This window comes from Macaca mulatta, chromosome 10, assembly GCF_049350105.2.
Source record: "Macaca mulatta isolate MMU2019108-1 chromosome 10, T2T-MMU8v2.0, whole genome shotgun sequence".
In the NCBI taxonomy this organism is placed as follows: Eukaryota; Metazoa; Chordata; class Mammalia; order Primates; family Cercopithecidae; genus Macaca; species Macaca mulatta.
The window spans coordinates 9419687-9447359 of record NC_133415.1 but is presented as its reverse complement, the minus strand read 5'-3'; the positions used below and the strand labels follow the sequence as shown (position 1 = coordinate 9447359).

General features: G+C 47.6%; 1 protein-coding gene and 1 long non-coding RNA gene across 3 annotated transcripts; one reads left to right on the top strand and one right to left on the bottom strand.

Annotated features, from left to right (window-relative positions):
* The first annotated feature begins 14 nt into the window (after window positions 1-14).
* On the top strand, window positions 15-11422 carry LOC144331652 (uncharacterized). Its single transcript, XR_013398995.1, has 3 exons — window positions 15-1081; window positions 2263-2783; window positions 11351-11422. It is a non-coding gene; the product is annotated as an uncharacterized LOC144331652 (long non-coding RNA).
* On the bottom strand, window positions 11341-27672 carry NAGA (alpha-N-acetylgalactosaminidase). Of its 2 annotated transcripts, XM_015150490.3 has the most exons (10): window positions 27612-27672; window positions 27132-27223; window positions 25285-25420; window positions 24616-24787; window positions 23967-24144; window positions 23564-23658; window positions 22596-22757; window positions 19864-20061; window positions 17657-17800; window positions 16500-17145 (listed from the first exon to the last, which is right to left on the bottom strand). In XM_015150490.3, the coding sequence occupies exons 2-10, from the start codon at window positions 27145-27147 to the stop codon at window positions 17011-17013; spliced, it is 1236 nt and encodes a 411-aa protein (XP_015005976.3). In that variant the 5' UTR covers window positions 27148-27223; window positions 27612-27672; the 3' UTR covers window positions 16500-17010. The 2 variants fall into 2 exon arrangements, 1 of the variants encoding a protein (XP_015005976.3); XR_013398964.1 differs by lacking the exons at window positions 16500-17145; window positions 17657-17800 and adding an exon at window positions 11341-11561 and having other exon boundaries at window positions 19496-20061.
* Between the last annotated feature and the right edge of the window lies 1 nt (window position 27673).

The window sequence follows — 27673 nt, the reverse complement described above, 5'->3', positions numbered from 1 at the left end:
CATTACAGTGTTGGATTATTTTGTATTTGACTGTATATTTACCTTTGCCTGTGAGATTTATGCTTTCACATTGCTGATTAGCATGTTTTAAATTCCATTTGAAGAACTCCCTTAAGCATTTCTTGTAAGACAGGTCTAATGGTGACAAACTCAGTATTTGTTTATGTGGGAAAAACTATGTCTTTTATTTTTAAAGGATAGCTTTGCAGGGTATAGTATTCTTGGTTGCCATTTTATGTCAATATTTTGAAAATATCCCATTCTTTTCTGGCCTGCAAAATTTTTGTGGAGAAATCTGATAGTCTCATAGGGATTCCCTTGAATGACAAGTTGCTTTTTTCTTGCATCTTTCAAATTTTGACTTTGACAGTTTCATTGTGATGTGCCTTGTTGTAGACTTGTATTCAACCTATTTGGGGTCCTATGGGCTTTTTCAGTCTGGATGTCTATTTCTCTCCAAAGATTTGGAAATCTTTTTAGTTATTTCTTCAAATACACTTTCTACTCCATTCTCTCTCTCTTCTTCATCTCATAACCCCATAATGTGTATATTAGTTCACTTGATAGTGTCTCATAAATCCTGTAAGCTTTCTTCATGCATTTTAGTTCTTTTTTCCCTTTTCTCCTCCAATTGGATAATTTCAAATAACCTGTTTTTGAGTCTGCAGATTCTTTCTTCTACTTGAGTTATCTTCTGAAGTTCTGTATTGCATTTGGTAGTTCAGTCATTGTATTTTTCAGCTCCAGAATGTTTCTTTTTAATTTTCCTCTATCTTTGCTGAACTTCTCATTTCGTTCTTATATTCTTTTCCTGATTTCATTAAATTGTTTATGTGTGTTCTCTTGTAGTTTGTGGAATTTCTCTAAAACAATTATTGTGAATTTTTTATCAGGCAGTTCATGGATATCCATCTCTTTGGATTATTTACTAGAAGCTTATTTTCTTCCTTTGGTGTTGTCATGTTTCCCTGATTCCTTGTGATCCTCCTAGCCTTGCATAGGTGTTTGCGCATTTAGAGAAATAATCATTGGCTGGGTATGGTGGCTCATGCCTGTAACCCCAGCACTTTGGGAGGCCCAGGTGGGCAGATCACTTGAGCCCAGGAGTTCAAGATGACCAGCTTGGGCAACACGGTGAAACCCTGTCTCTACCAAAAAAGATACAAAGATTAGCCAGGCATGGTGGGACTACACACCTGTAGTCCCAGCTACTCAGCAGGCTAAGGTGGGACAATCCCTTGAGCCCAGGAGGCAGAGGTAGCAGTGAGCCAAGAAAAAAACAAAAAAAGGAGAAGAAGCAATCCATCTCTTCTAGGTTTTATAGAGTAGCTTTGGTAAGGAAAGACTTTCAGTTCTCAGGAGTGGGTGAGCAGCATGCTGCAGTGTGCCATGGCATTGGTTCTAGTGGTCCTCCACAAAGTGTGGGGGCATGTGGCAGCTCCAGGTTCATGGAGCAGTACAGTGTTTTATTGGTTCATGGAGCTGGGTCAGTGATGTCAGCAACTGTGTGGTCCTTGGTGACAAGAGGTGTGGGGGCCTACAGTGGCTGCAAGGGCTGTTGAGGTTCTCTGCAATGCTTCCAGGTGCAGCAGTAAGGGACTGGAACAAGCCGTGGTGGGGACTAGGGCTGGTGGTGTGTATATGCTCAGTTGTGGGAGCCAGCTGCTGGCACATGTGTGATGGCAATGGCCAGATTTGGGCATATATTGTGGTGAAGGCCAGGACCAACAGCAGGGGCTGGAGTTGACTCTAGGCACACACACAGTGGCAGGTGTGTGTGTGTGTAGCTATGGGGTTGGTGGTGTGCATCCATGTGAATTTAAGGGCCAGTTGTGAGCATGTGCATGGAGGGAAGGGCCAGCAACCATTCTGGATCAGCTGCATGCATGTGCACAACTGAGGAAAAGCAAATTGCTTTTAAAGTCCAAATGTTCTTTCAACAATCTTTGACACCCTAGCCAAAACTACTGGAACTAGATTATTATTATTATTATTATTATTTTTGAGATGGAGTCTTGCTCTGTCACCCAGGCTAGAGTGCAGTGGCACGATCTAAGCTCACTGCAACCTTCACCTCCTGGGTTCAAGTGATTCTCCTGCCTCAGTCTCCCAAATAGCTGGGATTATAGGGAACTGCCATCATGCCTGGCTAATTTTTTGTATTTTTGTATAGACAGGGTTTCACCATATTGGCCGCTGGTCTTGAACTACTGGCCTCAAGTGATCCACCCACCTTGGCCTCCCAAAGTTCTGGGATTACAGGCGTGAGCCACCTCTCCTGCCCTGAAGCTAGAGTTTGAAGTTGTTAACCAAAGAAAAGATTTCCTTCTCTGTTGCCTCAGAGAGGCAATAGTTATCTTTTCAGTTTGGAGAAGAGTTACCTGAACGTGCCTTGCTCTCCTGTTTCACCAAGTCTGTGCCTAGAATGCTTTCTATCCATCCCTGTCCCTATCCCACCAGGCGTGTGCCACCATGTCCAGCTAAATTTTTTTAAATCTTTTTTTATCTCTACAGACAAGGTCTCGTTATGTTGACTAGGCTGGTCTTGAACTCTTGGCCTCAAGCAATCCTCCCACTTCAGCCACCCAAAATGCTGAGATTATAAGCATGTGCCACCACAACCAGCTGGCCTTAGCTTTCAATACAGCCCCATTGGGGATTAAGTTTCAACATGAGTTTCAGAGGGGACAAACATTCAAGCCATAGCAGGAATTAATAGAGAAAATCAAGAAAACCAAATTTTGTTATTTGAAAAGATCAATAAAAATTTTGGTTTTGGCTAGGTATAGTGGCTCATGCCTGTAATCCCAGCATTTTGGGAAGCCAAGGCAGGAGGATTGCTTAAGCCCAGGAATTTGAGACTAGCCTGGGCAACAAGGGGAGACCCTGTCTCTACAAATAATAAAAAACTTTCACTGGGCATGGTGGTGTGTGCCTGTAGTCCCAGCTACTGGGGAGGCTAAGGCAGGAAGATTGCTGGAACCCAGGAAGTCAGGGCTGCAGTGAGCCATGTTCGTGCCACTGCATTCCAGCCTGGGTGACAGAGACTGTGTCTCAGAAAATAAATTTTTTTTTTTTTTTTTTTTTTGAGACGGAGTCTCACGCTGTTGCCCAGGCTGGAGTGCAGTGGCGCGATCTCGGCTCACTGCAAGCTCCGCCTCCCGGGTTCCCGCCATTCTCCTGCCTCAGCCTCCTGAGTAGCTGGGACTACAGGCGCCCGCCACCGCGCCCGGCTAATTTTTTGTATTTTTTTAGTAGAGACGGGGTTTCACTGTGGTCTCGATCTCCTGACCTTGTGATCCGCCCGCCTCGGCCTCCCAAAGTGCTGGGATTACAGGCGTGAGCCACCGCGCCCGGCCAGAAAATAAATTTTTTCCCAAAGTGCTGGGATTACAGGCGTGAGCCACCGCGCCCGGCCAGATCCCAGCACTTTGGGAGGCCGAGATGGGTGGATCGTGAGGTCAGGAGATTGAGACCATCTTGGCTAACATGGTGAAACCCCATCTCTACTAAAAATACAAAAAAAATTAGCCGGGCATGGTGACAGGTGCCTGCAGTCCCAGCTACTCGGGAGGCTGAGGCAGGAGAATGGCGTGAACCCGGGAGATGGAGCTTGCAGTGAGCCGAGATCACGCCACTGCACTCCAGCCTGGGTGACAGAGCGAGACTCTGTCTCAAAAAAAAAAAAAACACAAAAATTATTTTGTAGAGATGGATGTCATTCTGTCACCCAGGCTGGAGTGCAGTGGCTTGATCATAGCTCACTGTAACTAGGAACTCCTGGGTTCAAGTTGATCCTCCTGCCTCAGCCTCCTGAATAGCTGGGACTACAGGCACATGCCACACCTGGCTAATTTTTTTTTCTTTATTTCTTTTTAATTTTTTGAAGAGAGATAGGCATCTTACTATGTTGCCCAGTCTGGTCTTGAACTCCTGGCGTTTAATCAGTCCTCTTGTCTCAGCCTCCCAAAGCACTGGGATTAGAAGCATGAGCCACTATGCCCAGTCTAAAATCAATAAGAGATAAAAACCTCAGCCGGGCACCATGGCTCACACCTGTAATCCCAGCACTTTGGGAGGCCGAGGCGGGCGGATCATGAGGTCAGGAGATCAAGACCATCCTGGCCAACATGGTGAAACCCCGTCTCTACTAAAAAAAAGTACAAAAAATTAACCGGGCGTGGTAGTGGGCGCCTGTAGTCCCAGCTACTCGGGAGGCTGAGGTAGGAGAATGGCGTGAACCCGGTAGGCGGAGCTTGCTGTGAGCCCAGATCATGCCACTGCACTCCAGCCTGGGTGACAGAGTAAGACTCTGTCTCAAAAAAGAAAAAAGAAAAAAAAAAAGAAAAAAAAGAACCTCTTGCCAGGCTAAGGAAAAAAGACAAATTTCTGTGAAGTGAAATTTCATAGAAATGAAAGAGAAAATCGCTGTTGATCCCATGGGCATTACAAGGATTATAAGGAATATTGTGAACAACTCTCTGCCCACAAATTCAATAACCTAGATGAAATGGACTAATTCCTTGAAAGATACAAACAACCAAAACTCACACAAGAAGAAATAGACAATCTCAATAGCCCTATATGTATTTAAGAAATTGAGTCAATAATTAATAACCTTCCAAAAAATAAAGCACCAGTCTCAGGTGAGTTCACTGGTAAATTCAGTATGTTCCAGAAAATAGGAGTAGAGAGGAACACTTGCTAACTCATACTCTGAGACCAAAAACTTGTAGGTACCAAAACCATGGCCGGACGTGGTGGCTCATGCCTTGAGACCAGCCTGGTCAACATGGTGAAACCACATCTCTACTAAAAGTGCAAAAATTAGCTTGGTGTTATGTTAGGCGTCTGTAATCCCAGCTACTCAGGAGGCTAAGGCAGGAGAATGGCGTAAACCCGGGAGGCGGAGCTTGCAGTGAGCTGAGATCCGGCCACTGCACTCCAACCTGGGCGACAGCGAGACTCTGTCTCAAAAAAAAAAAAAAAAGAACATTTTGGCTTTTCCAGTGAGTCTTTAGAAACAACATCAAAAGCATGAAAAAAGAGAAAAAGAAAACGATAGGTTGAATACAAATACAAAATACAAATAAAAAATAAGCCAGGTGTGGTGGCACGTGCCTATAATCTCAGCTACTGGGGAGGCTGAGGCAGGAGAATTGCTTGAACCTGAGAGGCAGAGGTTGCAGTGAGCCAATATTGCGCCATTGCACTCCAGCCTGGGTAAAGAAGCAAGACTCCGTCTCAAAAAAAAAAAAAAAAAAAAAAAAAGGTGGCACATTTTGGTGTGGCACATTCTGCCATCTTTTATATCTAAAATTTACAGGTGGCTCATGCCTGTAACCTATGGGAGGCTGAAGTGGGAAGATTGCCAGTTTAAGACCAGTCTGGGCAACATAGCGAGACCCTGTCTCTACAAAAAACTATAAAAATTAGCTGGGCATTCCTATAGTCCTAGCTACTCGGGAGGCTTAGGTGGGAGGATTGCTTGAGGCTGCAGTGAACAATGATTGTGCCACTACCTTCTAGTCTGGGTGACAGAGTAAGACCCTGTCTCTAAAAACAAACAAACAACCCAACTCTTATAACTCAATAATTAAAAAAACAAACATAAAAACCAATCTGGGCCAGGCGTGGTGGCTCATGCTTGTAATCCCAGTACTTTGGGAAGCCGAGGCAGGTGGATCACCTGAGGTTAGGAGTTTGAGACAAGCCTAGCCAACATGACAAAACCCCGTCTCTACTAAAAAAATACAAAAATTAGCTGGGTGTGGTGGCGCATGCCTGTAATCCCAGCTACTCAGGAGGTTGAGGCAGTAGGATCTCTTGAACCCAGGAGGTGGAGGTTGCAGTGAGCCAAGATCATGCCACTGCACTCCAGTCTGGACAATAGAGTGAGACTCCATTCCCCCAGCCCATCAAAAAACCTAATTTAAAAAAGGATAAAAGACCCAGACACCTCACCAAAGAACATAAACAGATGGCAAACACGCATATTAGAAGATGCTGAACATCATATGTCATTAAGGAACTGCAAATTAAAACAGATACTATTATACACCTATTAGAATGGCTAAAATCCAAAATGCTGACAACAAATTCTGGTGAGGATGTGGAGCAACAGGAACGCTCATTGCTGATGGGAGTACAAAATGGTACACTTTGGAAGACGGTTTGGCAGTTTCTTACTAAACTAAATATACTCTTACCATATGTCCCAGCAGTTGTGCTCCTTGGTATTTATCCAAATAAGTTGAAAATCTATGTCCACAAAAATCTGCACTCAAATATTTATAGCAGCTTTATTCATAATTACTGAAACCTGGAAGCAACAAAGATGTCCTTGAATAGTTGAATGGATAAACAGTGGTATTATCTATACAATAGAATATTATTCATTTAAGTACATTGCTTAAAAAGTAATGTACTATCAAACCATGAAAAGATATGGAGGAACCCTAAATTCATACTGCTAAGTGAAAGAAGCCAATCTGAAAGGCTATTTATTGTATGATTCAAACTCTGTGACATTCTGGAAAAGGCAAAACTATGGAGACAGTGAAAAGATAAGTGATTGCCAGGAGTCGGGGAGAGGGAAGGGAGGGATGAACCAGGTGGAACAAATATTTATGGCAGTGAAACTATTATGTATGATACTGTAACAGTGGGTGTGCCTCATGATACATTAGTGAAAACCCGGTGAATGTATAGCATAGTGAACCCTAATGTAAATTATGAATGTTTGCTAATAATAATTTATCAGTATTATCAATTATAACAAATCTACCACATTAATGCAGGATGTTAACAATAGGGGAAATAATGAGTGAAGAGAGGGTATATGGGAACTCTTCATTTTCTGCTTAATTGTTCAGGAAACCTAAATCTGGTCTTTAAAAGGCTGGGGTCAAGGGAGGGATGGGAAGCCCATTTAGAAGGAGAGACTGTGATTTCCCACAGCTTTTTAAATGTCCTAGGGCTCCCAAGCTAGGTGGCAAAAACCCTAGAAAAGCCTGGGCCTGAATACTTATTCAGGTGCCATTCTCAGTGCTTTACACAAATTAGCTCACTTAAAACCTGAACGATAATCCCATGAGGTGTAGGAACTATTATCCCCATTATAAAGGAAATAGAATATTATAATACATTATCCCCATTGTAGAGGAAGTAGAAGCACAGAGAGATTAAGTAGAGTGCTCAAGATTGCACAGCTGTAAGTGAAGCGAGGATTTAAATCTAGATATTAGGATATACAACTAAATTACCATCTTATTCTCATTCTATAAACTGGTCAGTCTTTTTAGTAAGGAAAATCATCTCAGTTTATTATTTTACATACCCCAAGTCAGTGCAGATGGCTTTGTTCCAACCTGGAGAGGTAAAGGGTCTTTGTAGAGGTAAAGGTCTCTCTTTGTAGGACTTCACACACAGCCTCTCCAGGGATTGTCTTGAGGAATAGTTTCTGAGAACTTCTTGAAGCCCTGTAAACAGGAACCACCTTGTATTTTTTCCCTCTTTTTTTTTTTTTTTTTTTTTTTTGAGACGGAGTCTCGCTCTGTTGCCCAGGCTGGAGTGCAGTGGCCGGATCTCGGCTCACTGCAACCTCTGCCTCCTGCGTTCAAGTGATTCTCCTGCCTCAGCCTCCCGAGTAGCTGGGACTACAGGCGCCCACCACCTTGCCCGGCTAGTTTTTTTGTATTTTTTAGTAGAGACGGGGTTTCACTGTATTAGCCAGGATGGTCTTGATCTCGTGACCTTGTGATCCGCCCATCTCGGCCTCCCAAAGTGCTGGGATTACAGGCTTGAGCCACCGCGCCCGGCCCCCTCTTTTTTTTTTTTTTTTTTTTTTGAGATGGAGTGTGGCTCTGTCACCCAGGCAACCTCCACCTGGTTCCAGTGATTCTTGTGCCTCAGCCTCTTGAGTAGATGGGACTACAGGTGTGTACCACCATACCCAGCTAATTTTTTGTATTTTTAGTAGAGACAGGGTTTTATCGTGTTGGCCAGGCTGGTCTTGAACTCCTGACCTCAGGTGATCCACCCACCTTAGCCTCCCAAAGTGCTGGTATTAGAGGCATGAGCTGCTGTGCCAGGCCTGGAACCTACTTGTATTTTTTCCTTGGAGTCCAGAAATTCTAGACTGTTGCTGGAAATAAGAGTGGCAAAATAGGTACTTTTCAACAGTTTCCCCTCTCTTTTGTCTTTATTTTACCAATGTGTCTTTGGTCTGTGCATATTGCCTTGGCAGCCCCTCCCAATGGTCACTGAGTCTTGGAGATCTGGCCAGTCCCTCTTCTTCATCTTCACTGCAGTCACCCCTGTCCCAGCCTCCCTGTCTCTCACCTGGATCCTTGAACAGCAACTAATTGTAGGCTCTCTGTATACCTGAAAGGCTCCAGTCAGGAAACAAAAGTCACGTGTTATTTGAACAGGGAGATGGGCAACCATAGGCACTATAATTCCAGAACATTTTCATTACCCAAAAAGAAACGCCATAACCATTAGTAATCACTTCTCATTTCCTCTTCCCTCCATCCCTTGGCAACCATTTATCTACTTTTTGTCTCTATAGGTTTGTCTATTCCAGACATTTCATATAAATGGACTAATACAATGCCTGTCCTTTTGTGTCTGGCTTTCACTTAGCATAAAGTTTTCAAGGTTCAACCATGTTGTAGCATGTGTCAGTATGGATATGCTGTGTGGATTGCATCGATATAACACATTTTGTTCATCCATTCATCAGTTGATAGACATTTGAGTTGTTTATACTTTTTGGTTATTATGAATAATGCTGTGAGCTTTCACATACAAGTCTTTGTGTAGGCATATTTTAAAATTTCTCTTAGGTATCTACCTAAGAGTGGAATTGCTGGATCATATGGTAACTTGTTTAACATTTTGAGGAACTGCCAGGCAGGTTTCTACAGTGACTGATGACTAATGATGATGGGCATCTGTCGCCCAGGCTGGAATGCAGTGGCGTGATCTCAGCTCACTGCAAGCGCCGCCTCCCGGGTTCATGCCATTCTCCTGCCTCAGCCTCCTGAGTAGCTGGGACTACAGGTGCCCACCACCACGCCTGGCTAATTTTTGTATTTTTAGTAGAGACAGGGTTTCACCATGTTAACCAGGATGGTCTCGATCTCCTGACCTCATGATTTGCCCGCCTCAGCCTCCCAAAGTGCTGGGATTACAGGCATGAGCCACTGCGCCCGGCCTTTTTTTTTTTTTTTTTTTTTTTTTTTTTTTTTTAAGACGGAGTCACTCGCCCAGGCTGGAGTGCAGTGGCATGATCTCAGCTCACCACACCCTCCACCTCCTGGGTTCAAGTGATTCTCCTGCCTCAGCCTCCTGAGTAGCTGGGACTACAGGTGCATACCACCATGCCTGGCTAATTTTTGTATTTTTAGTAGAGACAGGATTTTACTATGTTGGCCAGGCTGGTCTCGGACTCCTGACCTCATGATCCACCTGCCTCAGCCTCCCAAAGTGCTGGGATTACAGGTGTGAGCCACTGCGCCCGGCCTTTTTTTTTTTTTTGAGACGGAGTCTCGCTCTGTCGCCCAAGCTGGAGTGCAGTGGCCGGATTTCAGCTCACTGCAAGCTCCGCCTCCCGGGTTCACGCCATTCTCTGGCCTCAGCCTCCCGAGTAGCTGGAACTACAGGCGCCCGCCACCTCGCCCGGCTAGTTTTTTGTATTTCTTAATAGAGACGGGGTTTCACCGTGTTAGCCAGGATGGTCTCGATCTCCTGACCTCGTGATCCGCCCGTCTCGGCCTCCCAAAGTGCTGGGATTACAGGCTTGAGCCACCGCGCCCGGCCTTTTTTTTTTTTTTTTTTAAGACGGAGTCACTCGCCCAGGCTGGAGTGCAGTGGCATGATCTCGGCTCACCACACCCTCCACGTCCTGGGTTCAAGTGATTCTCCTGCCTCAGCCTCCTGAGTAGCTGGGACTACAGGTGCATACCACCATGCCCGGCTAATTTTTGTATTTTTAGTAGAGACAGGATTTTACTATGTTGGCCAGGCTGGTCTAGGACTCCTGACCTCATGATCCACCTGCCTCAGCCTCCCAAAGTGCTGGGATTACAGGCGTGAACCACCGCGCCTGGCCAATGTTGAGCATCTTTTCATGAGCTTATTAGTCATTTGTATAACTCTTTGGAGATGTGTCTCTTCACATTCTTTGCCTATTTTTAATTAAGTCATTTGTCTTTTTTATTAAGTTGTATATATTCTGGATACTAGACCCTAACTGGAGTATATGATTTACAAATGTTGCATCCCATCCCGTGAGTTGTCTTTTAACTTTATTTTTTATTTAAAAAAAACATAGAGACAAGGTCTTACGGTGTTGCTCAGGCTCTTCTTGAACTCCTGGCTTCAAGTAATCCTCCCATCCCAGCCTCCCGGTGTGCTGGGATTACTAGTGTGTGCGACTGTGCCTGGCCTCTTTTAATTTTCTTGACAGTATACTTTGGCACAGAAAAGTTTTGAATTTTAATCAAGTCCAACTTACCTTTTTTTAAATTATTTGATTGGTTCTGATTTAAAAAAAATTTTTTTTTTGAGATGGAGTCTCACACTGTCACCCAGGCTAGAGTGCAGTGGCACGATCACTGCAACCTCTACCTCCTAGGTTCAAGCAATTCTCCTCCTTCAGCCCAGGTAATTTTTTTTTTTTTTTGTATTTTTAATAGAGATGGGGTTTCACCTTGTTGGCCAGGCTGGTCTTGAACTCCTGACCTCAGGTGATCCACCTGCCTCGGCCTCCCAAAGTGCTGGGATTATAAGCATGACCCACCATACCCAGCCTGTTTCTGATTTTAGTGTCCTATCTAAGAAACTGTGGCATAATCCAAAGTCACTAAGATTTACACTTATGTTTTATTCTAAGAGTTTTATAGTTTTCAGTCTTATATTTAGGTCTTTTAAGCATTTTGAGTTACATTCATATAAAAATGAATATCATATAAAAGTGGATATCTAGTTGTCTCAGCACCATTTATTTAAAAGACTATTTTCTAATTGAAGGGTCTTAGAACCTTTGTGTAAAAAAAAAAAAAAAAAAAATCAGTTAACTGGCTTGATGCAGTGGTTCATGCCTATGATCCCAGTGCTTGGGGAGGCCAAGGTGGGAGGTTCGCCTGAACCCAGGGGTTTAAGCCTGCACTGAGCTATGTCACACTAGTACACTCCAGCCTGGACAACAGAGTGAGACCTGGTGTCTAAAAAAGAAAAAAAAATCAATTAACTATAGATGTATGGGTTTATTTCTGGACTCTGAACTGTACATCTATTGTTATGCCAGTACCACACTGTTTTTATTACTGTAGCTTTTTGGTAGATACTGAGATTGAAAGTGTGTGTCTTTTTTTTTTTTTTTTTTTTTGTTTTTCCGAGACAGTTTCACTCTGTCACCCAGGCTGGAGTGCAATGGTGTGATCTCGGCTCACTGCATCCTCTGCCTCCCAAATTCAGAAGATTCTCCTGCATCAACAGGCACCCACCACCATGCCCAGTTTTTTTTTTTTTTTTTTTTGAGACCGAGTGTCACTCTGTCACCCAGGCTGGAGTGCAGTGGTGCGATCTCGGCTCACTGCAACCTCTGCCTCAGGGTTCAAGCAATTCTCCTGCCTCAGCCTCCAGAGTAGCTGGGATTACAGACACCTGCCACCAAGCCCGGCTAATTTTTGTATTTTTAGTAGAGATGGGGTTTCACCCTGTTGGTCAGGCTGATCTGGAACTCCTGACCTCAGGTGATCTGTCCAACTCAGCCTCCCGAAGTGCTGGGATTACAGGTGTAAGCCACCGTGCCTGGAATTTCAGTCTTTTACAATTTAGTGATACTTATTTTATAGCCTAACATATGGTCTGTCCTGGAGAATGTTCCATTTGTACTGAGAAGAATGTATATTCTGCTACTGTTGGGTGGAATGTTCTATAGATGTCTGTTAGGTCTAATTGGTTTATAATGTTGTTTTCTGTTTTCTTGCTGAACTTCTGTCTCATTCTATCAATTATTGAAAGTGATGTGTTGGTCTCTAACACTTATTGTTGAATTATCTATTTCTCTATTCAGTTGTGTCTGGTTTTGCTTTATATATTTGGACTCTTGCTAGGTATACTACTGTGTATAATTATATCTTTTTGGTGGATTGATCCTTTCAATGTTATAAAATCTTGGATCTAGTAACAATTTTTGTCTTAAAGTCTTTTTCTGATATTAACATAGACCCCCCCAACCCTAATACTTTTGCTACCAGTTACATGGTGTATCTTTTCCTGCCCTTTTACTTCCAACTTATTATGTCTTTGAGTCTAAAGTGTCTCTTAAATAAAGCACATTTTTGGATTGTGTGTGTACTTGTGTGTGTATGTTTTAAATGCATTCTGTCGATCTATGTTTAATCCATTTACATATAATTATTGATAAGGTTTACATTTGCCATTTTACTATTTGTGCGTTATGTCTTAAATCTCTTTTGTTCCACATTTCTTCCATTACTGCTTCTTTTTGGGTTAGACATTTTATTTTGTACCATTTTATCTGTCATATATTTACTATATTTTTAAAGTTTTTGTGGCTGCCATAGGGATTACCGTTAACATCTTATTCTCAACTATCTCATTCTGATTAATACTAATTCATGCCACTTGTATATAAAAATTTTGCTTCTTATATGGCTGTTCCCCTCCTCCTTTATGCTGTTATTGTTACAAATTCCATCTTTATACATGGTCTACCCATCTTAGTTTATAATTACTGCATTTAAGTTGCCTTTTAATGGGGACAAAAAAATGAGTTACAAACCAAAATCATTTGTATTTACTTATGTAGTTCCATTTACTGGTGCTCTGTATTTATCCATGTGGAGTCAAGTTACTTCTAGTTTCCTTCCATTTCGGCCTGAAGGACATCCTTTAGTATTTTATGTAGGGCAGGTTGGCTAGAGATGAACTCTGTTTTTGTTTATTGGGGAATGTTTTCATGTTGCCTTCATTTTTGAAAGATAGTTTGATCAAATACAGATTTTTTCATAGATAGTCTTTTTCTTTCAACACTTTGAATATGTCAACCCACTGCCTTTTTTCATTTTTAATTTTTGTGGATGCATAGTAGGTGTATATATTTATGGAGTACATGAGATGTTTTGATGCAGACATTGCATTCCTGTAATAATCACATCATGGAAAAGGGGGTATCTAGCTCCTCAAGCATTTATCCTTTGTGACAAACAATCCAATTATACTCTTGGTTATTTTTAAATGTACCCATTGCCTTCTTGTTTTCCCATGGTTTCTGATGAGAAGTCAGTTGTTAATCCTATTGAGACTACTTTGTGTGATGAGTTGCTTTTGTCTTGCCGCTTTCAACATTCTGTCTTTTGAGGGTTTGATTATGATATGTCCAGGTATGGAGCTCTTTGAGTTTAACCTACTTGGAGTTCATTGAGCTTCTTGGATAGGTAGATATTTTCCATCAAATGTGAGACATTTTCAACCATTCTCTTTTCCAATATTCTGCCCCTTTCTTTTTTTTATGTGTATATTGGTACATTTGGTGGTATCCTAAAGGTTTTGGAAGTTTTGCTTATTGTTCTTCATTCTTGTTTCTTTCTTTTCCTCAGAGATGTTAATTTCAACAGATCTATCTTCAAGTTTGCTGATTCTTTTTCTGTCAAATCTACTGCTAAACCTCTTCAGTGAATTCTGTATTTCAATTATTGTACTTTCCAACTTCAGAATTTGTGCTTTCTTCCCCACTATATTTTCTCTCTTTTTTGTTATTCTGTTTGGACATCATTCTTATTCTTTTTCCTTTATTTCTTTAGACCTGGCTTCCTTTGGCTCTTTGAACGTGTTTAAAATAGCTGATTTAAAATCTGGTAATAAGGTAAAATACCACGTAGCTTGCTGTTCCTACTGGAATTCAATTGTGTGTTTTTTTTTTAGTTGAAGTTTTCTGGGTTGCAAGCTTTTGGCTAATTTCCAGAGTTCTGTGAAAGTTGATTTTGATAGTATGTGGCAGGTTTTTCAATGCTTTTATGAAGGGAGCAAACTTCCAGTGGTTCGTGCTGTACCATTTTACTGGATCTTGATTCAGACAAACGATAGAGAGAGATTGTTGAGACAACTGCCAAAAACTGAACATAGACTGGTTATTAGATTATTTTAAAATTATGTTTTGTTGGATAGGAAAATTGTATTAACGTTATATATATGTGTGTGTGTGTGTGTGTGTGTATATATATATATATATATATATTTTTTTTTTTTTTTTTTTTTTTTTTTTTGAGATGGAGTCTGGCTCTGTCACCCAGCCTGGAGTGCAGTGGCGCTATCTTGGCTCACTGCAAGCTCTGCCTCCCAGGATCACGTCATTCTTCTGCCTCAGCCTCCCAAGTAGCTGAGACTACAGGCGCCCGCCACCACACCTGGCTAATTTTTTGTATTTTTAGTAGAGATGGGGTGTCACCGTGTTAGCCAGGATGGTCTCGATCTCCTGACCTTGTGATCCACCCACCTTGGCCTCCCAAAGTGCTGGGATTACAGGCATGAGCCACCACCCCTAGCCCATGTATGTATTTTTAAAGCCCTTATCTGTTAGAGACATAGTGGTTTTTAGGGTTTTCTGAAATTTCCTTTCAGATACTCTAGCTCACACATCAGAAGAGCATGTGTAGGAAGAGAGATTAAATAATGGTACAAGTTGATGGTTATTGGAGCTGGATGCTGGATACATGGAGGTTCACTCTACCATTTTATTTTTGTATTTGAAAGTTTTCATGATAAAAAGTTTTTAAAAAGAGAAAGGGTACCTTGGGTCCAAACAAGTCTGTATTGAACTGAGAAAAAATAATTGCATTCCTAACTGGCCTTGAATAGAAAGGAATAAATGTCCTGGGAGATAGATGGCATGTTTGTTGAAAGAATGAAGGGTGAAGAGACAGGATCAATCAGGCGCTCCCAGGACAAAAGGATAACTTACACAGCAAGTAAAGACATGTAGCTATCTTGGGCTGAAAGGCAAGGGAATTAATTGGTTAAGTCCAGGCTCAACTCTGACCCAACTCCCAAGTCCCTGGTCTCAACTCATTTCCCACCACATCCCAGACTGGTGGGAAAGCCTTCCTGGAGCTGGCAAGAGGTGTCCCCACCTGAGACTATTCCATTATGCTTGAACAGCACTATGAACAAGACCCAAAGCCAGAGCTATGCACAGAGGGGCAGGCCTTCAAGGACAGAGGCCTGGGATGAGGTAGGCTTCTGTCCTAAGTTTCTCAACAGCCTCAAGATATCAACTGGGGAAAGGAACTTTCTCTGGTGACCCTATATTTAACCAGTGAAGCTCCAGTAATCTTTTTTTTTTTTTTTTTTTTGAGGCGGAGTCTTCACTCTGTCGCCCAGGCTGGAGTGCAGTGGCACCATCTCGGCTCACTGCAAGCTCCGCCTCCCGGGTTCGCGCCATTCTCCTGCCTCAGCCTCCGGAGTAGCTGGGACTACAGGCGCCCGCCACCGCGCCCGGCTAATTTTTTGTATTTTAGTAGAGACGGGGTTTCGCCGTGTTAGCCAGGATGGTCTCGATCTACTGACCTCGTGATCCGCCCGCCTCGGCCTCCCAAAGTGCAGGGATTACAGGCGTGAGCCACCGCGCCCGGCCAAAGCTCCAGTAATCTTAAGTGATGTAACAAAATGTGTACATGTAAGTTTTTACACCATACCCTAAATACAAGGACCTCAGAACCCTGAGGAGTATGGGAGATCCACCCAGGAAATACTCCTTGGGCAGGACAGTGCAAGGCCTGGGGCACTGGGTGCTCCCACATTCAAAGCCCAAGGAGGACCTAGCTAGCTTGCTCTGCCACCTGCTCTCTCCAAAGGGGAGAGAGCCACCAGGGAAGACAAATGCCCTGTAGCCTTGGCTAAAAGAGGAAGGCTTGGGAAATAAGGACCAAAGCAAGATAGGCAAGAATCCATCATTCCTTTGCTTTGACTGTCACCCCTGTCCTAAGGAAGAGGAACAGGAAATCAATTTTAAGACACAACTCCTGGACAGGTTTGTGGACACATCTGGGGAATATGAACCTCCTTTGCAGCCAGGTTGGGAGAGAAATAATAAAGGGAAAGAAGTAGGGGTGGGGGTGGAGCCACCAGAGAGAAGAGCAGGCTGAAGTGCTGGATCAGGGGCACTGCTGGGCAGAGCACAAGCTGCAGGACCTAGGAGCATTGCTATTTGGCCTCATTGTGTTGTGACAACCTGGCTGCAAAGGAGGTCACCATCACCACTGCCAGCATACCAGGCACAGCAGGGGCAGCTCCTGGGTGTGAGGCAAATCTGGCATCTCTTGGAAGTAGAATCTTCCGGTCACTTTGGAAAAGGACGGGCCAGAAGATGCCAAACATCTTGATAGAGGTGAGATTTGAATCCAGCACCCCGTGTAGTGCCACCAGAGTCCCTAACTAAAGGTACCCCAGGTCCATATTACAACTACTTGATTAAAGAACAGGTTTATTGGTGACCTGAAGGTGCCAAGGTCTCCTTTGTGACCCTCACTCCCAGGTGGTATCAGCCTGCAAGGCCCTCTATGGGTAGAAAAGCCAATCACACGATTCATGGGCATTCCTGACAAGAGGTCAGATCTCTTTACTCCTAATTTGAAAAATTCCAAATCCTGATTTCAGAGTCAGCAGCAAGGTCAGAGGCTAGAGTCCTGATGGGCATGGGGCTTGGGAGGCTGGCGAGTTGCTCAGCAACGTCTGTGGGGCTGCGCACACGAAGTAGAAGCCAGGAAGGCCACAGGAAAATTGCCCCAAAAGTTTCCAAGAAGGTTTACGCTTGGGCAGGGCATAGAACCTGGCCCTGAGATTGCACTTTGGGTATGATGGGGTCAGTCACCAAGCAGGCCTGGGGAGCAGAGAACCTGCCCACTTGCCCTGGGCATGCCAAGGATCCATGGTCTAGGCTCAGTGGTGCCATCACAGCCTGTCCTATGTCCCAGCTCCTCACTGCTGGGACATCTCCAGGTTCTTGATGGGATACAGGTACCACATCACTACCCCCGAAGGGTTGATGATCACTGTGAAGTTGGTTTCAACTCGGAGGCCACTGATGATGTCACCTGAGTAGACGTCCTGGGCCTGCAGTGGGGAGGGACATCACCAATGCCACCATGAGAATGGCTGCACAGAGACCCCCCCTAGAGGATGTAGAAGCCTTCTTCCTGGACTTTGGCCTGTCTGTGCCGGGCTTCCAGTATGCCCTACAGAAGTGGGAGCCCCGAATCCCCATCACTTCTCCACCAGCAAATCCAACAGATGCCCAAGCACAGGCAGTGGAGAAAGCCCCAGCCCCTGGAAAACTGTGAGGAATGTGCCAGCAAGGGCTGACCCTTGGGAGGGAGGAGTACAGCCCTAGAGGCTAATGGGATTCATATTTATATGCAGTAGTTCTGTTTGCATAGGTTGAAAACACTGGTGCAGAGCACGGCTGTGGCTGCAGCTCTCAGTGCCTGCAACTCCCCATGGGCACCTGCCAGAGGCCCTAAGCCCACGGCTCAGGGGAGGCCATATGTGAACAACCACCCCCCACAATACCCTCCCACGGAAATCTGAAGCCCAGGTGGATGGCTGCAGGCAGCCGGGTGCTCACCTCGTATGTCACAGACCCGGTGAAGTTCAGCTGGCCAAGGGAGGAGTGGTAGTGATAAGGCATATCGGTCCTGCAGCTGAAGAAGACTAAGGCGCTGGCCTTGTTGGACAGAGGCCGCATGTACACTTCGATAAGAGATTTTTCCTGGGCACAGAAGATGGCTACTGGCTGGGGTCCCTTGCTTAGACAGGACCTACCATTGCCTTCCTGGCCCTCCCTGAGTTCTGGGTCCCCCAATTCACAGCTCCATATCACACAGGCTGGGGAGGATGCCACAGGCCTCGAGCACCCCAGCTTATCTAACCCTACCTGCCTGCCTTCCCTGACTCAGCAGATACTCATCAACACCTACTCTGAGCCCGACCCCTATGCGAGCACACTGAGACAAATGCTGCATGAGGCCCTGCCCCAGAAGCTCATAGGACAATGGGAGGGATAAACGCAGAAACGGGGAAGCAACGACAGTACAGCACGTGAGTGCCGGCCCCAAACAGCTGCCAGTGCTGGCCTAGAGGGTTCTGTCCAGTGGGAACAGTGATCTCTGTTCCAGGAGGGTGGAGAGTAGAGCTGGATGTGAACTGCCATCCTCCAGAAGGTTCTCCAGGCCCAGCTCCACCATCAGCCCCTCTGGCAGGGAATTGTTACTTCCTCTGGGCATCACCAGTTCTATGGGTGCCTTCTGTAGTTCTGTAGGTTTCTTTTTACCAGAGTCCAGGATTTGGTAAAGAGCAAAGGCAGCCGGGCACAGTGGCTCACGCTTCCTGTAATCCCATTACTTTGTGAGGCCAAGGCCAGTGGATCACCTGAGGTCGGGAGTTTGAGACTAGCCGGCCAACATGGTGAAACCCTGTCTCTACTGAAAAAAATACAAAAAAAAAAAAAATTAGCCGGGCTTGGTGGTGCACACCTGTAATCCCAGCTACCTGGGAGGCTGAGGCAGGAGAATTGCTTGAACCTGGGAGCCAGAGGTTGCAGTGAGCTGAGATGGCGCCACTGTACTCCAGCCTGGGCTACAGAGTGAGACTCCATCTCAAAAAAAAAAAAAAAAAAGGCCAGGCGCGGTGGCTCAAGCCTGTAATCCCAGGACCTTGGGAGGCCGAGACGGGCGAATCACAAGGTCAGGAGATCGAGACCATCCTGGCTAACCCTGTGAAACCCCGTCTCTACTAAAAAATACAAAAAACTAGCCGGGCGAGGTGGCGGGCGCCTGCAGTCCCAGCTACTCGGGAGGCTGAGGCAGGAGAATGGCGTAAACCTGGGAGGCCGAGCTTGCAGTGAGCTGAGATCCGGCCACTGCACTCCAGCCTGGGTGACAGAGTGAGACTCTGTCTCAAAAAAAAAAAAAAAAAATAGCAAAGGCTTTGAGGTGACACTGAAGTCCAGTCTTGTTTGTACCAACTGTGTAGCCTTGCGATATAGTTACTCAGACTCTTGAAGTTTCAGTTTTCTCATTCGTAAAATGGCAAGATACCTACCTTGCTGAGAAAAGGTATCTAAAACTCCCAGCACATAGTAGGTACTCAATAAATAGCAGCCACTAGTAGTCGTTGTATTCCTTGACTGTAACAGTTTCTCCTGGCCGGGTGCAGTGGCTCATGCCTGTAATCCCAGCACTTTGGGAGGCTAACGCAGGTGGATCACCTGAGGCCAGGAGTTGGAGACAAGTCTGACATGGTGTCTCTACTAAAAATACAAAAATTAGCTGGGCGTGGTGGCAGGCGCCTGTAGTACCAGCTACTCAGGAGGCTGAGGCACAAGAATTGCTTGAACCCGGGAGGTGGAGATGGCAGTGAGCCGAAATTGTGCCACTGCACTCCAGCCTGGGTCACAGAGTGAGACCCTGTCTCAAAAACAAACCAGCTCCTCCTGCTGTGGAGGGAAGCCCAAGTTCTCCGCAGGCCATCGCAGGTGTATAGAAGCCCTGTGCCTCACCCTTCCTGTGTGCACTTACATGGCTGATGCCTCTCATCCCCGACTCCCTTCAGCTGTCCTGCTCAGCCCTGGTCTCACCCAGCAAGAGGAGGACAGTTGGAGCAGCTCCTAGCACAGTCCTCAACAATCATAAGCAACCAGATGGGTGAGCCCTGGTTGGGGACTGGGCAACTCCTGTACCTCCCCAGGTGTTGCCCCCAGGGAGGCTGGCAGCCTTTCTCTCAGGAGAGCCCAGTTCCTCAGCCCTCCCCTTCCTTCCCTCCACACCCCAGTACCTTGTGAATCCTGCGTCCCTGGATGCCTAAGGGATCCTGGTTGATTTTGATCATGAGTGGATTCTGCAGAATGTCCATGTTCTGGGCGGAGATGGTACGTAGGTCTGTGGACATCAAGAGGGGGGCTGCCAGCACCGTCCACAGGGCCATCTGGGCCCGGGATTGCTCTAAGCTGAGACCGAAGTTCCCAATGAGCAGCTGGGGACAGAGAAGAGGAGTAGTCAGCTCTGATCTCCTCAAGGAGGTAGACACAGGGACCATCCCCAAACTTGTAGCTGAGGAAGAGCAATTAGGGATTAGGGAAAGATGGCTGCATGTGGAGGAGGCCTGGTTCAGCAAACACCATTCCCCAGCCCTGTGGCCTTGGGGGAGTTAAGTTACTTTCCATCTGAGCATCAGCTTTTATTTTCCATCAAGAACATGGAGTCGGTGGTAGGGAGGTGGACAGATGGCCAGGTGAGGTGTCACATGCTTGTAATCCTAGCACTTTGGGAGGCTGAGGCAAGTGAATCACTTGAGCCCAGAAGTTAGAGACCATCCTGGCCAGCATAGCAAAACCTCGTCTCTACTGAAAATATAAAAATTACCCAGTCGTGGTGGTGCACACCTGTAATCCCAGCTACTTGTTCAAGCACAAGATTCACTTGAACCAGAAGGCAGAGGTTGCAGTGAGCTGAGATTGCACCACTGCACTCCAGCCTGGGCAACAGAGTGAGACTCTGACTCAAAAAACAAAAGGCCAGGTGTGGTGGCTCACGCCCATAATCCCAGCACTTTGGAAGGCCAAGGAGGGCAGATCACCTGAGGTCAAGAGTTTGAGACCAGCTTGACCAACATGGAGAAACCCCGTCTCTACCAAAAATACAAAATTAGCCAGGCGTGGTGGTGCATGCCTGTAATCCCAGCTACTTGGGAGGCTGAGGCAGGAGAATCACTTGAACCTGGGAGGCGGAGGTTGCGGCGAGAGATCATGCCATTGCACTCCAGCCTGGGCAACAAGAGCACAACTCTGTCTCTAAATAAATAAATAGGCCGGGTGTGGTGGCTCACACCTGTAATCCCAGCACTTTGGGAGGCTGAGGCGGGTGGATCATGAGGTCAGGAGTTCGAGACCAGTCTGGCCAACATGGTGAAACCCCGCCTCTACTAAAAACATACACACACACAAAAAAAATTAGCCGGGCATGGTGGCAGGCGCCTGTAGTCCCAGCTTCTCGGGAGGCTGAGGCAGGACAATCTCTTGAAGCTGGGAGGCGGAGGTTGCAGTGAGCAGAGATCACGCCATTGCACTCCAGCCTGGGCAACAGAGCAAGACTGCATCTCAAAAAATAAAAAACAAAAACCCCGCGGGGATGATGGGGGTGGTAATATGCCCTGGCTACATTGCGGTTTGTTCAGATGATCAAATGGGCTCCTGTTGTCAAAAAGCTTATAAACTAGGTAAAGTCAATAAATGTTCCAGGGTGACAGTGGTAGGAAACAGAACTGGACAAAGTCCCTGCACCTACCACTGGCCACACCCATGTGCCCTAGCCACAGCTGAATGGACCAAGGGGACTCCTGACCCCAGGGCAAGCAGTCCATAGTCAGGACACAAGTTACAGGCTTAGTGACAACAATTTAAGCACTGTGTATGTGTCCATCACTGTGCCAAGCATTTCAGTTATTTTAACGCTCAAAACAACCCTATAAGGTAGCTACTATTCTTATTTTCCAATTGACAAAACTGAGGCACAGAACAAATTAAGTTACTTGCCCAAGGTAAACTGGCAGAGCTAGAGCTGGGACTCCACAGCAGGCCAGTTCTTGCTCCTCCAGGTTGCTCCCTCCTCCTGGCTTAGCACTTGTAATTCTTATAATCATAGAATCAATCAGGTAGTAAATGCTTGTTGACTAACATAATTATAAAGCTATAAATTGCAGCAACAACAAAATGTCACAGGGCAATGACTGAGATAAAACGGAAGGGCTAGAAGCAGGACTGTGAGGGCCAGTCGTGCCTGTGGAGGACAAGGCAGGGCATTGACAAAAGGATCAGAGGCAGACGGGGGAGGGCAGTCCAGGCACTAGGAATAGCAAGGTCATGATCTTCAACCTGCACAGCAATAACATCTTATTCCAGGATCATTACAGACCCAAGTTCTTGAGCTTTCAGAAACAACAGAATTGCCTGGGGAGATGGTTAACAGTGGGCATTCCCAGGTTCTTCCCCTAAACATTCTGATGCAAAATGTGGGGGATGGGGCCGGGCGCGGTGGCTCACGCCTGTAATCCCAGCACTTTGGGAGGCCAAGGTGGGCGGATCATGAGGTCAGGAGATCGAGACCATCCTGGCTAATAGAGTGAAACCCCATCTCTACTAAAAAATACAAAAAATTAGCTGGACATGGTGGTGGGTGTCTAGTCCCAGCTACTCGAGAGGCTGAGGCAGGAGAATGGCGTGAACCTGGGAGGTGGAGCTTGCAGTGAGCCGAAATCCAGCCACTGCACTCCAGCCTGGGAGACAGCGAAACTCTGTCTCAAAACAAAACAACAACAAAAAAAATGTTGGGGATGGGGCCCTGGAAACCAGCTTCTAGGTCAAGTCTAAAGCAACTAGTTCAGGGACAAATTTCAGAAGTGCTGACCTAGAACCCGGCAGTGAGCCTCCAGGAAGGAAGAGAGCACAGGGCAGTGGGGAACAGGGTCGTCACAGATGGTGGGCCTAGGGACATCCCCCTCCATCCTGGTACCATGTCGGGGTCATTCCAGTGCCCAGGGCCGGCCACTGGCTGCAGTATGTCCTGATGCTTCACGAACCAATTCAGGATGGAGAGCACGCTCTGCCAGGAGTCCTGGATGTCAGCATAGTTACGCCAGAGGTTGCAGATGTCCGCCAGCAGACTGTAGTTCACCTGGATGTCGAGGGGAACGCAGAGTCCAGCACCAGAATCACATGCTGCAGCCCAGAGACCCACACAGGAGTTGGGGAGGCTCAGTAGGAGACACAGAGTGGGAAAGGGGGAAGAGAACAGGACCCACCAGCTTGCTTAGGATGAGGAGGGCCTCAGAGGGTGGCCCTGCTCTGGGGCTACTGGGGTTTCCCCTCTGTGCATGCTGGTGCCAGGAGCCTACCCTGCCCTCTCATGCCAGCTTGGGTCAAGCCCAGGGTGTGGGCCCAGGCTGGTGCACCCACAAACAACCCTCCCTGACACCCACCCACCCCCATGTTCTCTCATGAGAAACCGCTGTCTGCTGTCTTCTCAGCTCCACAGGCCTGAGCCCACCCTTTTTGGTGTCAGACATGCTGAGGGACCCCTCATGAGCCCACAGGCCACTCCGAGGCTCGGCCCCACCTGCCTGACCTCCCCAGCATTCTGGGTCTCCTTGTCTAATGGGCACCTCCTGGGATCCTGGGCGCTGTGTGCCAGCACAGATGGCTCTCCTGCCTCTGATCTCAACTCCTTCAGCCCACTTCACAAGGGCTTCTTCTCTAAGGCCTGCCCCTCCCTCCAACACACACACCTCTCTGGGCTGGCTGAGCCCATCAGCTCTTTTGGGGTACTTACACAGGTCTCTAGACACCTACAAATCACTATATGGGCACCTGTGGTGAGAGCAGCCCTGGCTCTGGAAGGCCCCATCCCTGAAGCCTGGCACTCAGAAGGCAAGGAGGCCTGGGTGTGGGAAGCGCCATCAGGCAGGGCGCAGAATGGCTTACCCTTGGCGGGAGGCCACCTTCGTAGGCTGGCCAGCTGCAGGAGAAGGCGATGGGGCGGCCTGTGGCATTCAGGGCAGCAGCCATCTTGGGGTACCCTAGAGAAAGCCCAGTCTGTTTCAGTCCTGAGGAGGGGCAGGAGGCAGTCTGGGGCCTTAGCCCAGACCTTTTCCCAACAGATGTGAAGACACAAGCTCCAAAGAGTAGGTGCCTTCCCACATACCCAGAGCCTCAGATGCTTCTGGGGTGGGCTATGCTGCCACCCATATTTAGGGAGCCTGGGAGCCACAATCCCCCTAACCGCTGGGTGGGGGGAATTGGGAAGCTCAGCCAGGAGGGCGCTGGGTGGGTCTCCATGGCCACCCTCCCCATCTGCCTGTGTACTCCAGCCAGCTGTGTAACTCACCTTGGGCCCGCTCCTCGGCGGTGGAGAAGCAGCCATCCAGCTTGAGCATATCTACCTTCCACTCGGCGAAGGTCTGAGCATCCTGGACCACCTTGTCCAGTGTGGTGCCTGGGTAACCCATGCAGGTGAAGTTGCCCATGTCGGCGTAGATGCCCAACTTCAGACCCAGGGAGTGAACCTGTGGGGATTTGAGGACACAGTGGGCTCAAGCAGGACCCTCAGAGAGCCTCCTCAAGGCACATCTGACCCGGTTCCATTAAACCTCCAGTGACTCCCACTGACCAAAGGAGGTGATCCCAGCATGCTGGCCTGGCCTCTGCCCATGATGGCCCACCTCTTCCCCAACACACACTTCCCAGCGGCTGTTTCTTGCCCCTAGGCTTTTGCTCCTGCCATCCTCTCCGCCTCCAATGCCATCTCTCTGGGTTCAGCTCAAGAACTGCCTCCTCCAGGGAACCTTCCTGGAATCCCAGACTGCGTGAGATGCCCTTTCTGGCTCTCACCACAGTGGGCCCAAAGTTGGTGTTCATTTGTCTGTTTCCCCCTGCTAGACTGTGAGATCTCAATCATGTAAATGAGCCCTGAGCAAGGCAGGGTGAAAGAAGTGGTCTAGCCCTGAGGCCAAGGGCAGGGCAGGGGTCAGGCTCACATAATCAGCCAGGAAGGGAATGCCATGAGGGAAGCGCTTGGGATCTGGCATCAGGCGGCCACTGGCATCGCGCCCACCGATCCAGCAGTCATCAATGTTGAGGTATGTGTAGCCCATGTCCCGCCATCCATCCTGTGCCATCCGGTCAGCCATCTCCATGAAGAGCCTTTCACTAGTGAGGGGCGGAGGGATGGGGTAGCTCAGGGACCCAGCCCGGCCCTCACCCACACCCTGCCTCAGCTCTGATTGAATCTGGGCTATAAAAACCATGACCTTGCTGAGCCCTAAGCCAGGTATCAGTGTAAATGACCACCAGGGATTGTGCCATAAGCCATAAGCTGGCTTGAAAGGAGTGGCTGGCCCCAGGCCAAAAGGCAGGACTGGGTCAGGGGAAGTACCGGGGCCTGGCCTGACCTTCTAACAGTTATCTCAGGGGCTGGGTTCATGTAAGGTCTCTGCCTCGTGACCAGGCTGGGGCCTGACAGTCCCTACAGAGGCCCCAGGCAGGTCACGGGGCTAGGTGTCAGACAGTCCGAGTGACTTCTGGCTGCAGTCTCTGGGATGAAGAACTCTGACCTTGTCCTGTTTTCTACTGGACCCTCCACTTCCTGCCCCCAACTCTGCAGGGCCCTGGGCAAGGCTCATTAGGTGGGTGTGGACCTTACTCACCTGATGCAGTTCTTTGGGTCCTCATCACAGTTAATGTTGCAGCGGAAGCGTTCCCAGGCCAGCCAGCCCATGGGTGGTGTCTGCAGGAGCCCATTGTCCAGCATCAGCACCTGGGCCACATGCGCCAGCAAGAGCACTAGGGGGCAAGGGAGGAGGGGATGGTGACTGTCAGTTGCCCCCACAGCTCCAGCCCTCATCCCATCCCATCTGTATGTTGCTCAGCCCTACAGAGGCTGCCTGCTTATATATAAGGGAAACTAGACTTCTGGGTTTAGGGTAGAATTGGCTCTTCCTGCAATGGCTGGCTCTTGCAAAGCAGTAAGTGGGAGGATGGTGCCTGGGCCAGGCAGTGGCTTGAAGTCTGGCTGTCACCACAGCAGTGCTTGAATTAGCAAAACTAACACCTGAAGTTATGTCCTTCCCATAACCCCCATCAGCTCCTCCCATCCCATATACAGAACTTAACAGTACATATGCTCCTAGGCCTACCATGGAACTATGTTCTCGTAAACCCAGTGTAAGTTGAAAATATCACATCAGCCAGGTGCAGTGGCTCACACCTGCATTCCCAACACTCTGGAAGGCCGAGGCGAGTGGATCACTTGAGGTCAGGCCAACAAGGTGAAACCTTGTCTCTACTAAAAATTCAAAAACTTAGGCGTGGTGGCGTGTGCTGTACCCGGGAGGCTGAGGCAAGAGGATCACTTGAACCCCAGAGGCGGAGGCTGCAGTGAGCTGAGATCGTGCCACTGAATGCTAGCCTGGGCTGTGACAGAGCGAGACCACATCTCAAAATAATAAAGAAAATATTATGTCAAAAATGTACTTAATACACCTAACCTGCCAAACATCATAGCTGAGCCTAGCCTACCTTAAAAATGCCGACAGGCCAGGCACGGTGGCTCACGCCTGTAATTCCAGCACTTTGGGAGGCCAAGGTGGGCGGATCACCGTTAAATCAGGAGTTCAAGACCAGCTTGGGCAACATGGTGAAACCCCATCTCTACTAAAACTACAAAAAAAATACCGGGTTGAGGTGGCGAGTGTCTGTAGTCCCAGCTACTCAGGAGGCTGAGCAGGAGACTTGCTTGAACCTGGGAGGTGGAGGTTGCAGTGAGCCTTGCGCCACGCCACTCCACTCCAGCCTGAGTGACAGAGTGAGACTCCATCTCAAAAAAAAAAAAAAAAAAGGTGCGACAACGCACATTAGCCTACAGCTGGGCAAAATCATCTAACACAAAGCCTATTTTATAATAAATTGTTGAATATTTCATGCAATTTACTGAATACTGAAACACAATGGTTGTATAGGTACTGTGGTTTCTACTGAATGTGTGTCGCTTTCACTCCACAGTAAAGTTGAAAAATCCTTAAGTCGGGGCCATTAGCCAGACTCCAGGACTCCTGAGCCCCGGTCTAGGGCTCTTTGCTCTCTACCACAGACCCTCAAGAGGCTTCAGAGAGGCTTAAGAAGTAAGCCAGCCAGGACGGGCACCCAATCAGCTCACCTAAGTAAGCCCTTTCCTCCTCGGGCCTCAGTTTCCTTATCTGTAATATGGAGTTACTGTAGGGACTGTACAGGCGGTTCTCCGTACATGTTGATATCACATCAGATAGGGCCTCTGTACTTGAGGGGGAGGAAGTGAGAAAGGAAGGGCCCCTTTAAAGGATAAATGATTCCTGTATGGGGAAGCATCTCCTCCCTTCCTGCCCAGCTCTAAGTAAAAGAGAGAGGGAACCTGTCTCCCCACATACCCACATTAGGGAAGAAGCACCAGTCAAAGCCCTCCTTGTAGCACTCTAGCACTCACCCCTACCTCCCAAGCCACCCCAGCCGGTGTAGGTACCTGTCTTCAACAGCATTGCTCTGGACTCAGCTTCCGAGAACCTGACCAGATCTGGTCTGCGTGTATCAGCTGTATGTATTGGGCTCTGGAAGCTAAGAAACGTCAGAAAAGCACTGGGGTCACGGCTGCCTGGCTAGTTCGGCCGCCCTCAACCTTGGACGTGGATCCTACACTCGGTCCCCAAGTTGCCCGCCCAGTCCCCAGCCTCACTTCCCGGAGCTTGAGTTCTTCCTTCAGAAATACTGAACAATGTGTGTTGGATGTCAGACCTTACACCCTCTGCAGTGCTGGGAGTCCTGAGCGCCTACGGGCCGCCTTCGGCCCGGTCAGGGCTCAGAAAAAGGCAGCGACCGCCTTAAGGTCGCCCAGAAAGAGCGGAGGGGCAGGGCTGCGGCCAGGCTCCGGACTCCCAGCCGGGTCCGGGTTCCCGCCCTGGGCCCCCCAAAACCGCAGAGCCCCCTCCCGCCGCACTTATCTTACCGAAGCGCTCAGACCCGCGGCCCCTTCGGACTCGATTCCGGTAACCTGATAAGCCTGAAGCG

Coding starts and splice junctions, on each gene's coding strand:
- NAGA (XM_015150490.3), bottom strand. Junction 24,788..25,284: donor GACCCAAAGAACTGCATCAG/GTGAGTAAGGTC, acceptor GCCCCTCACTAG/TGAAAGGCTCTTCATGGAGA. Junction 23,659..23,966: donor CGCCGAGGAGCGGGCCCAAG/GTGAGTTACACA, acceptor GGCTTTCTCTAG/GGTACCCCAAGATGGCTGCT.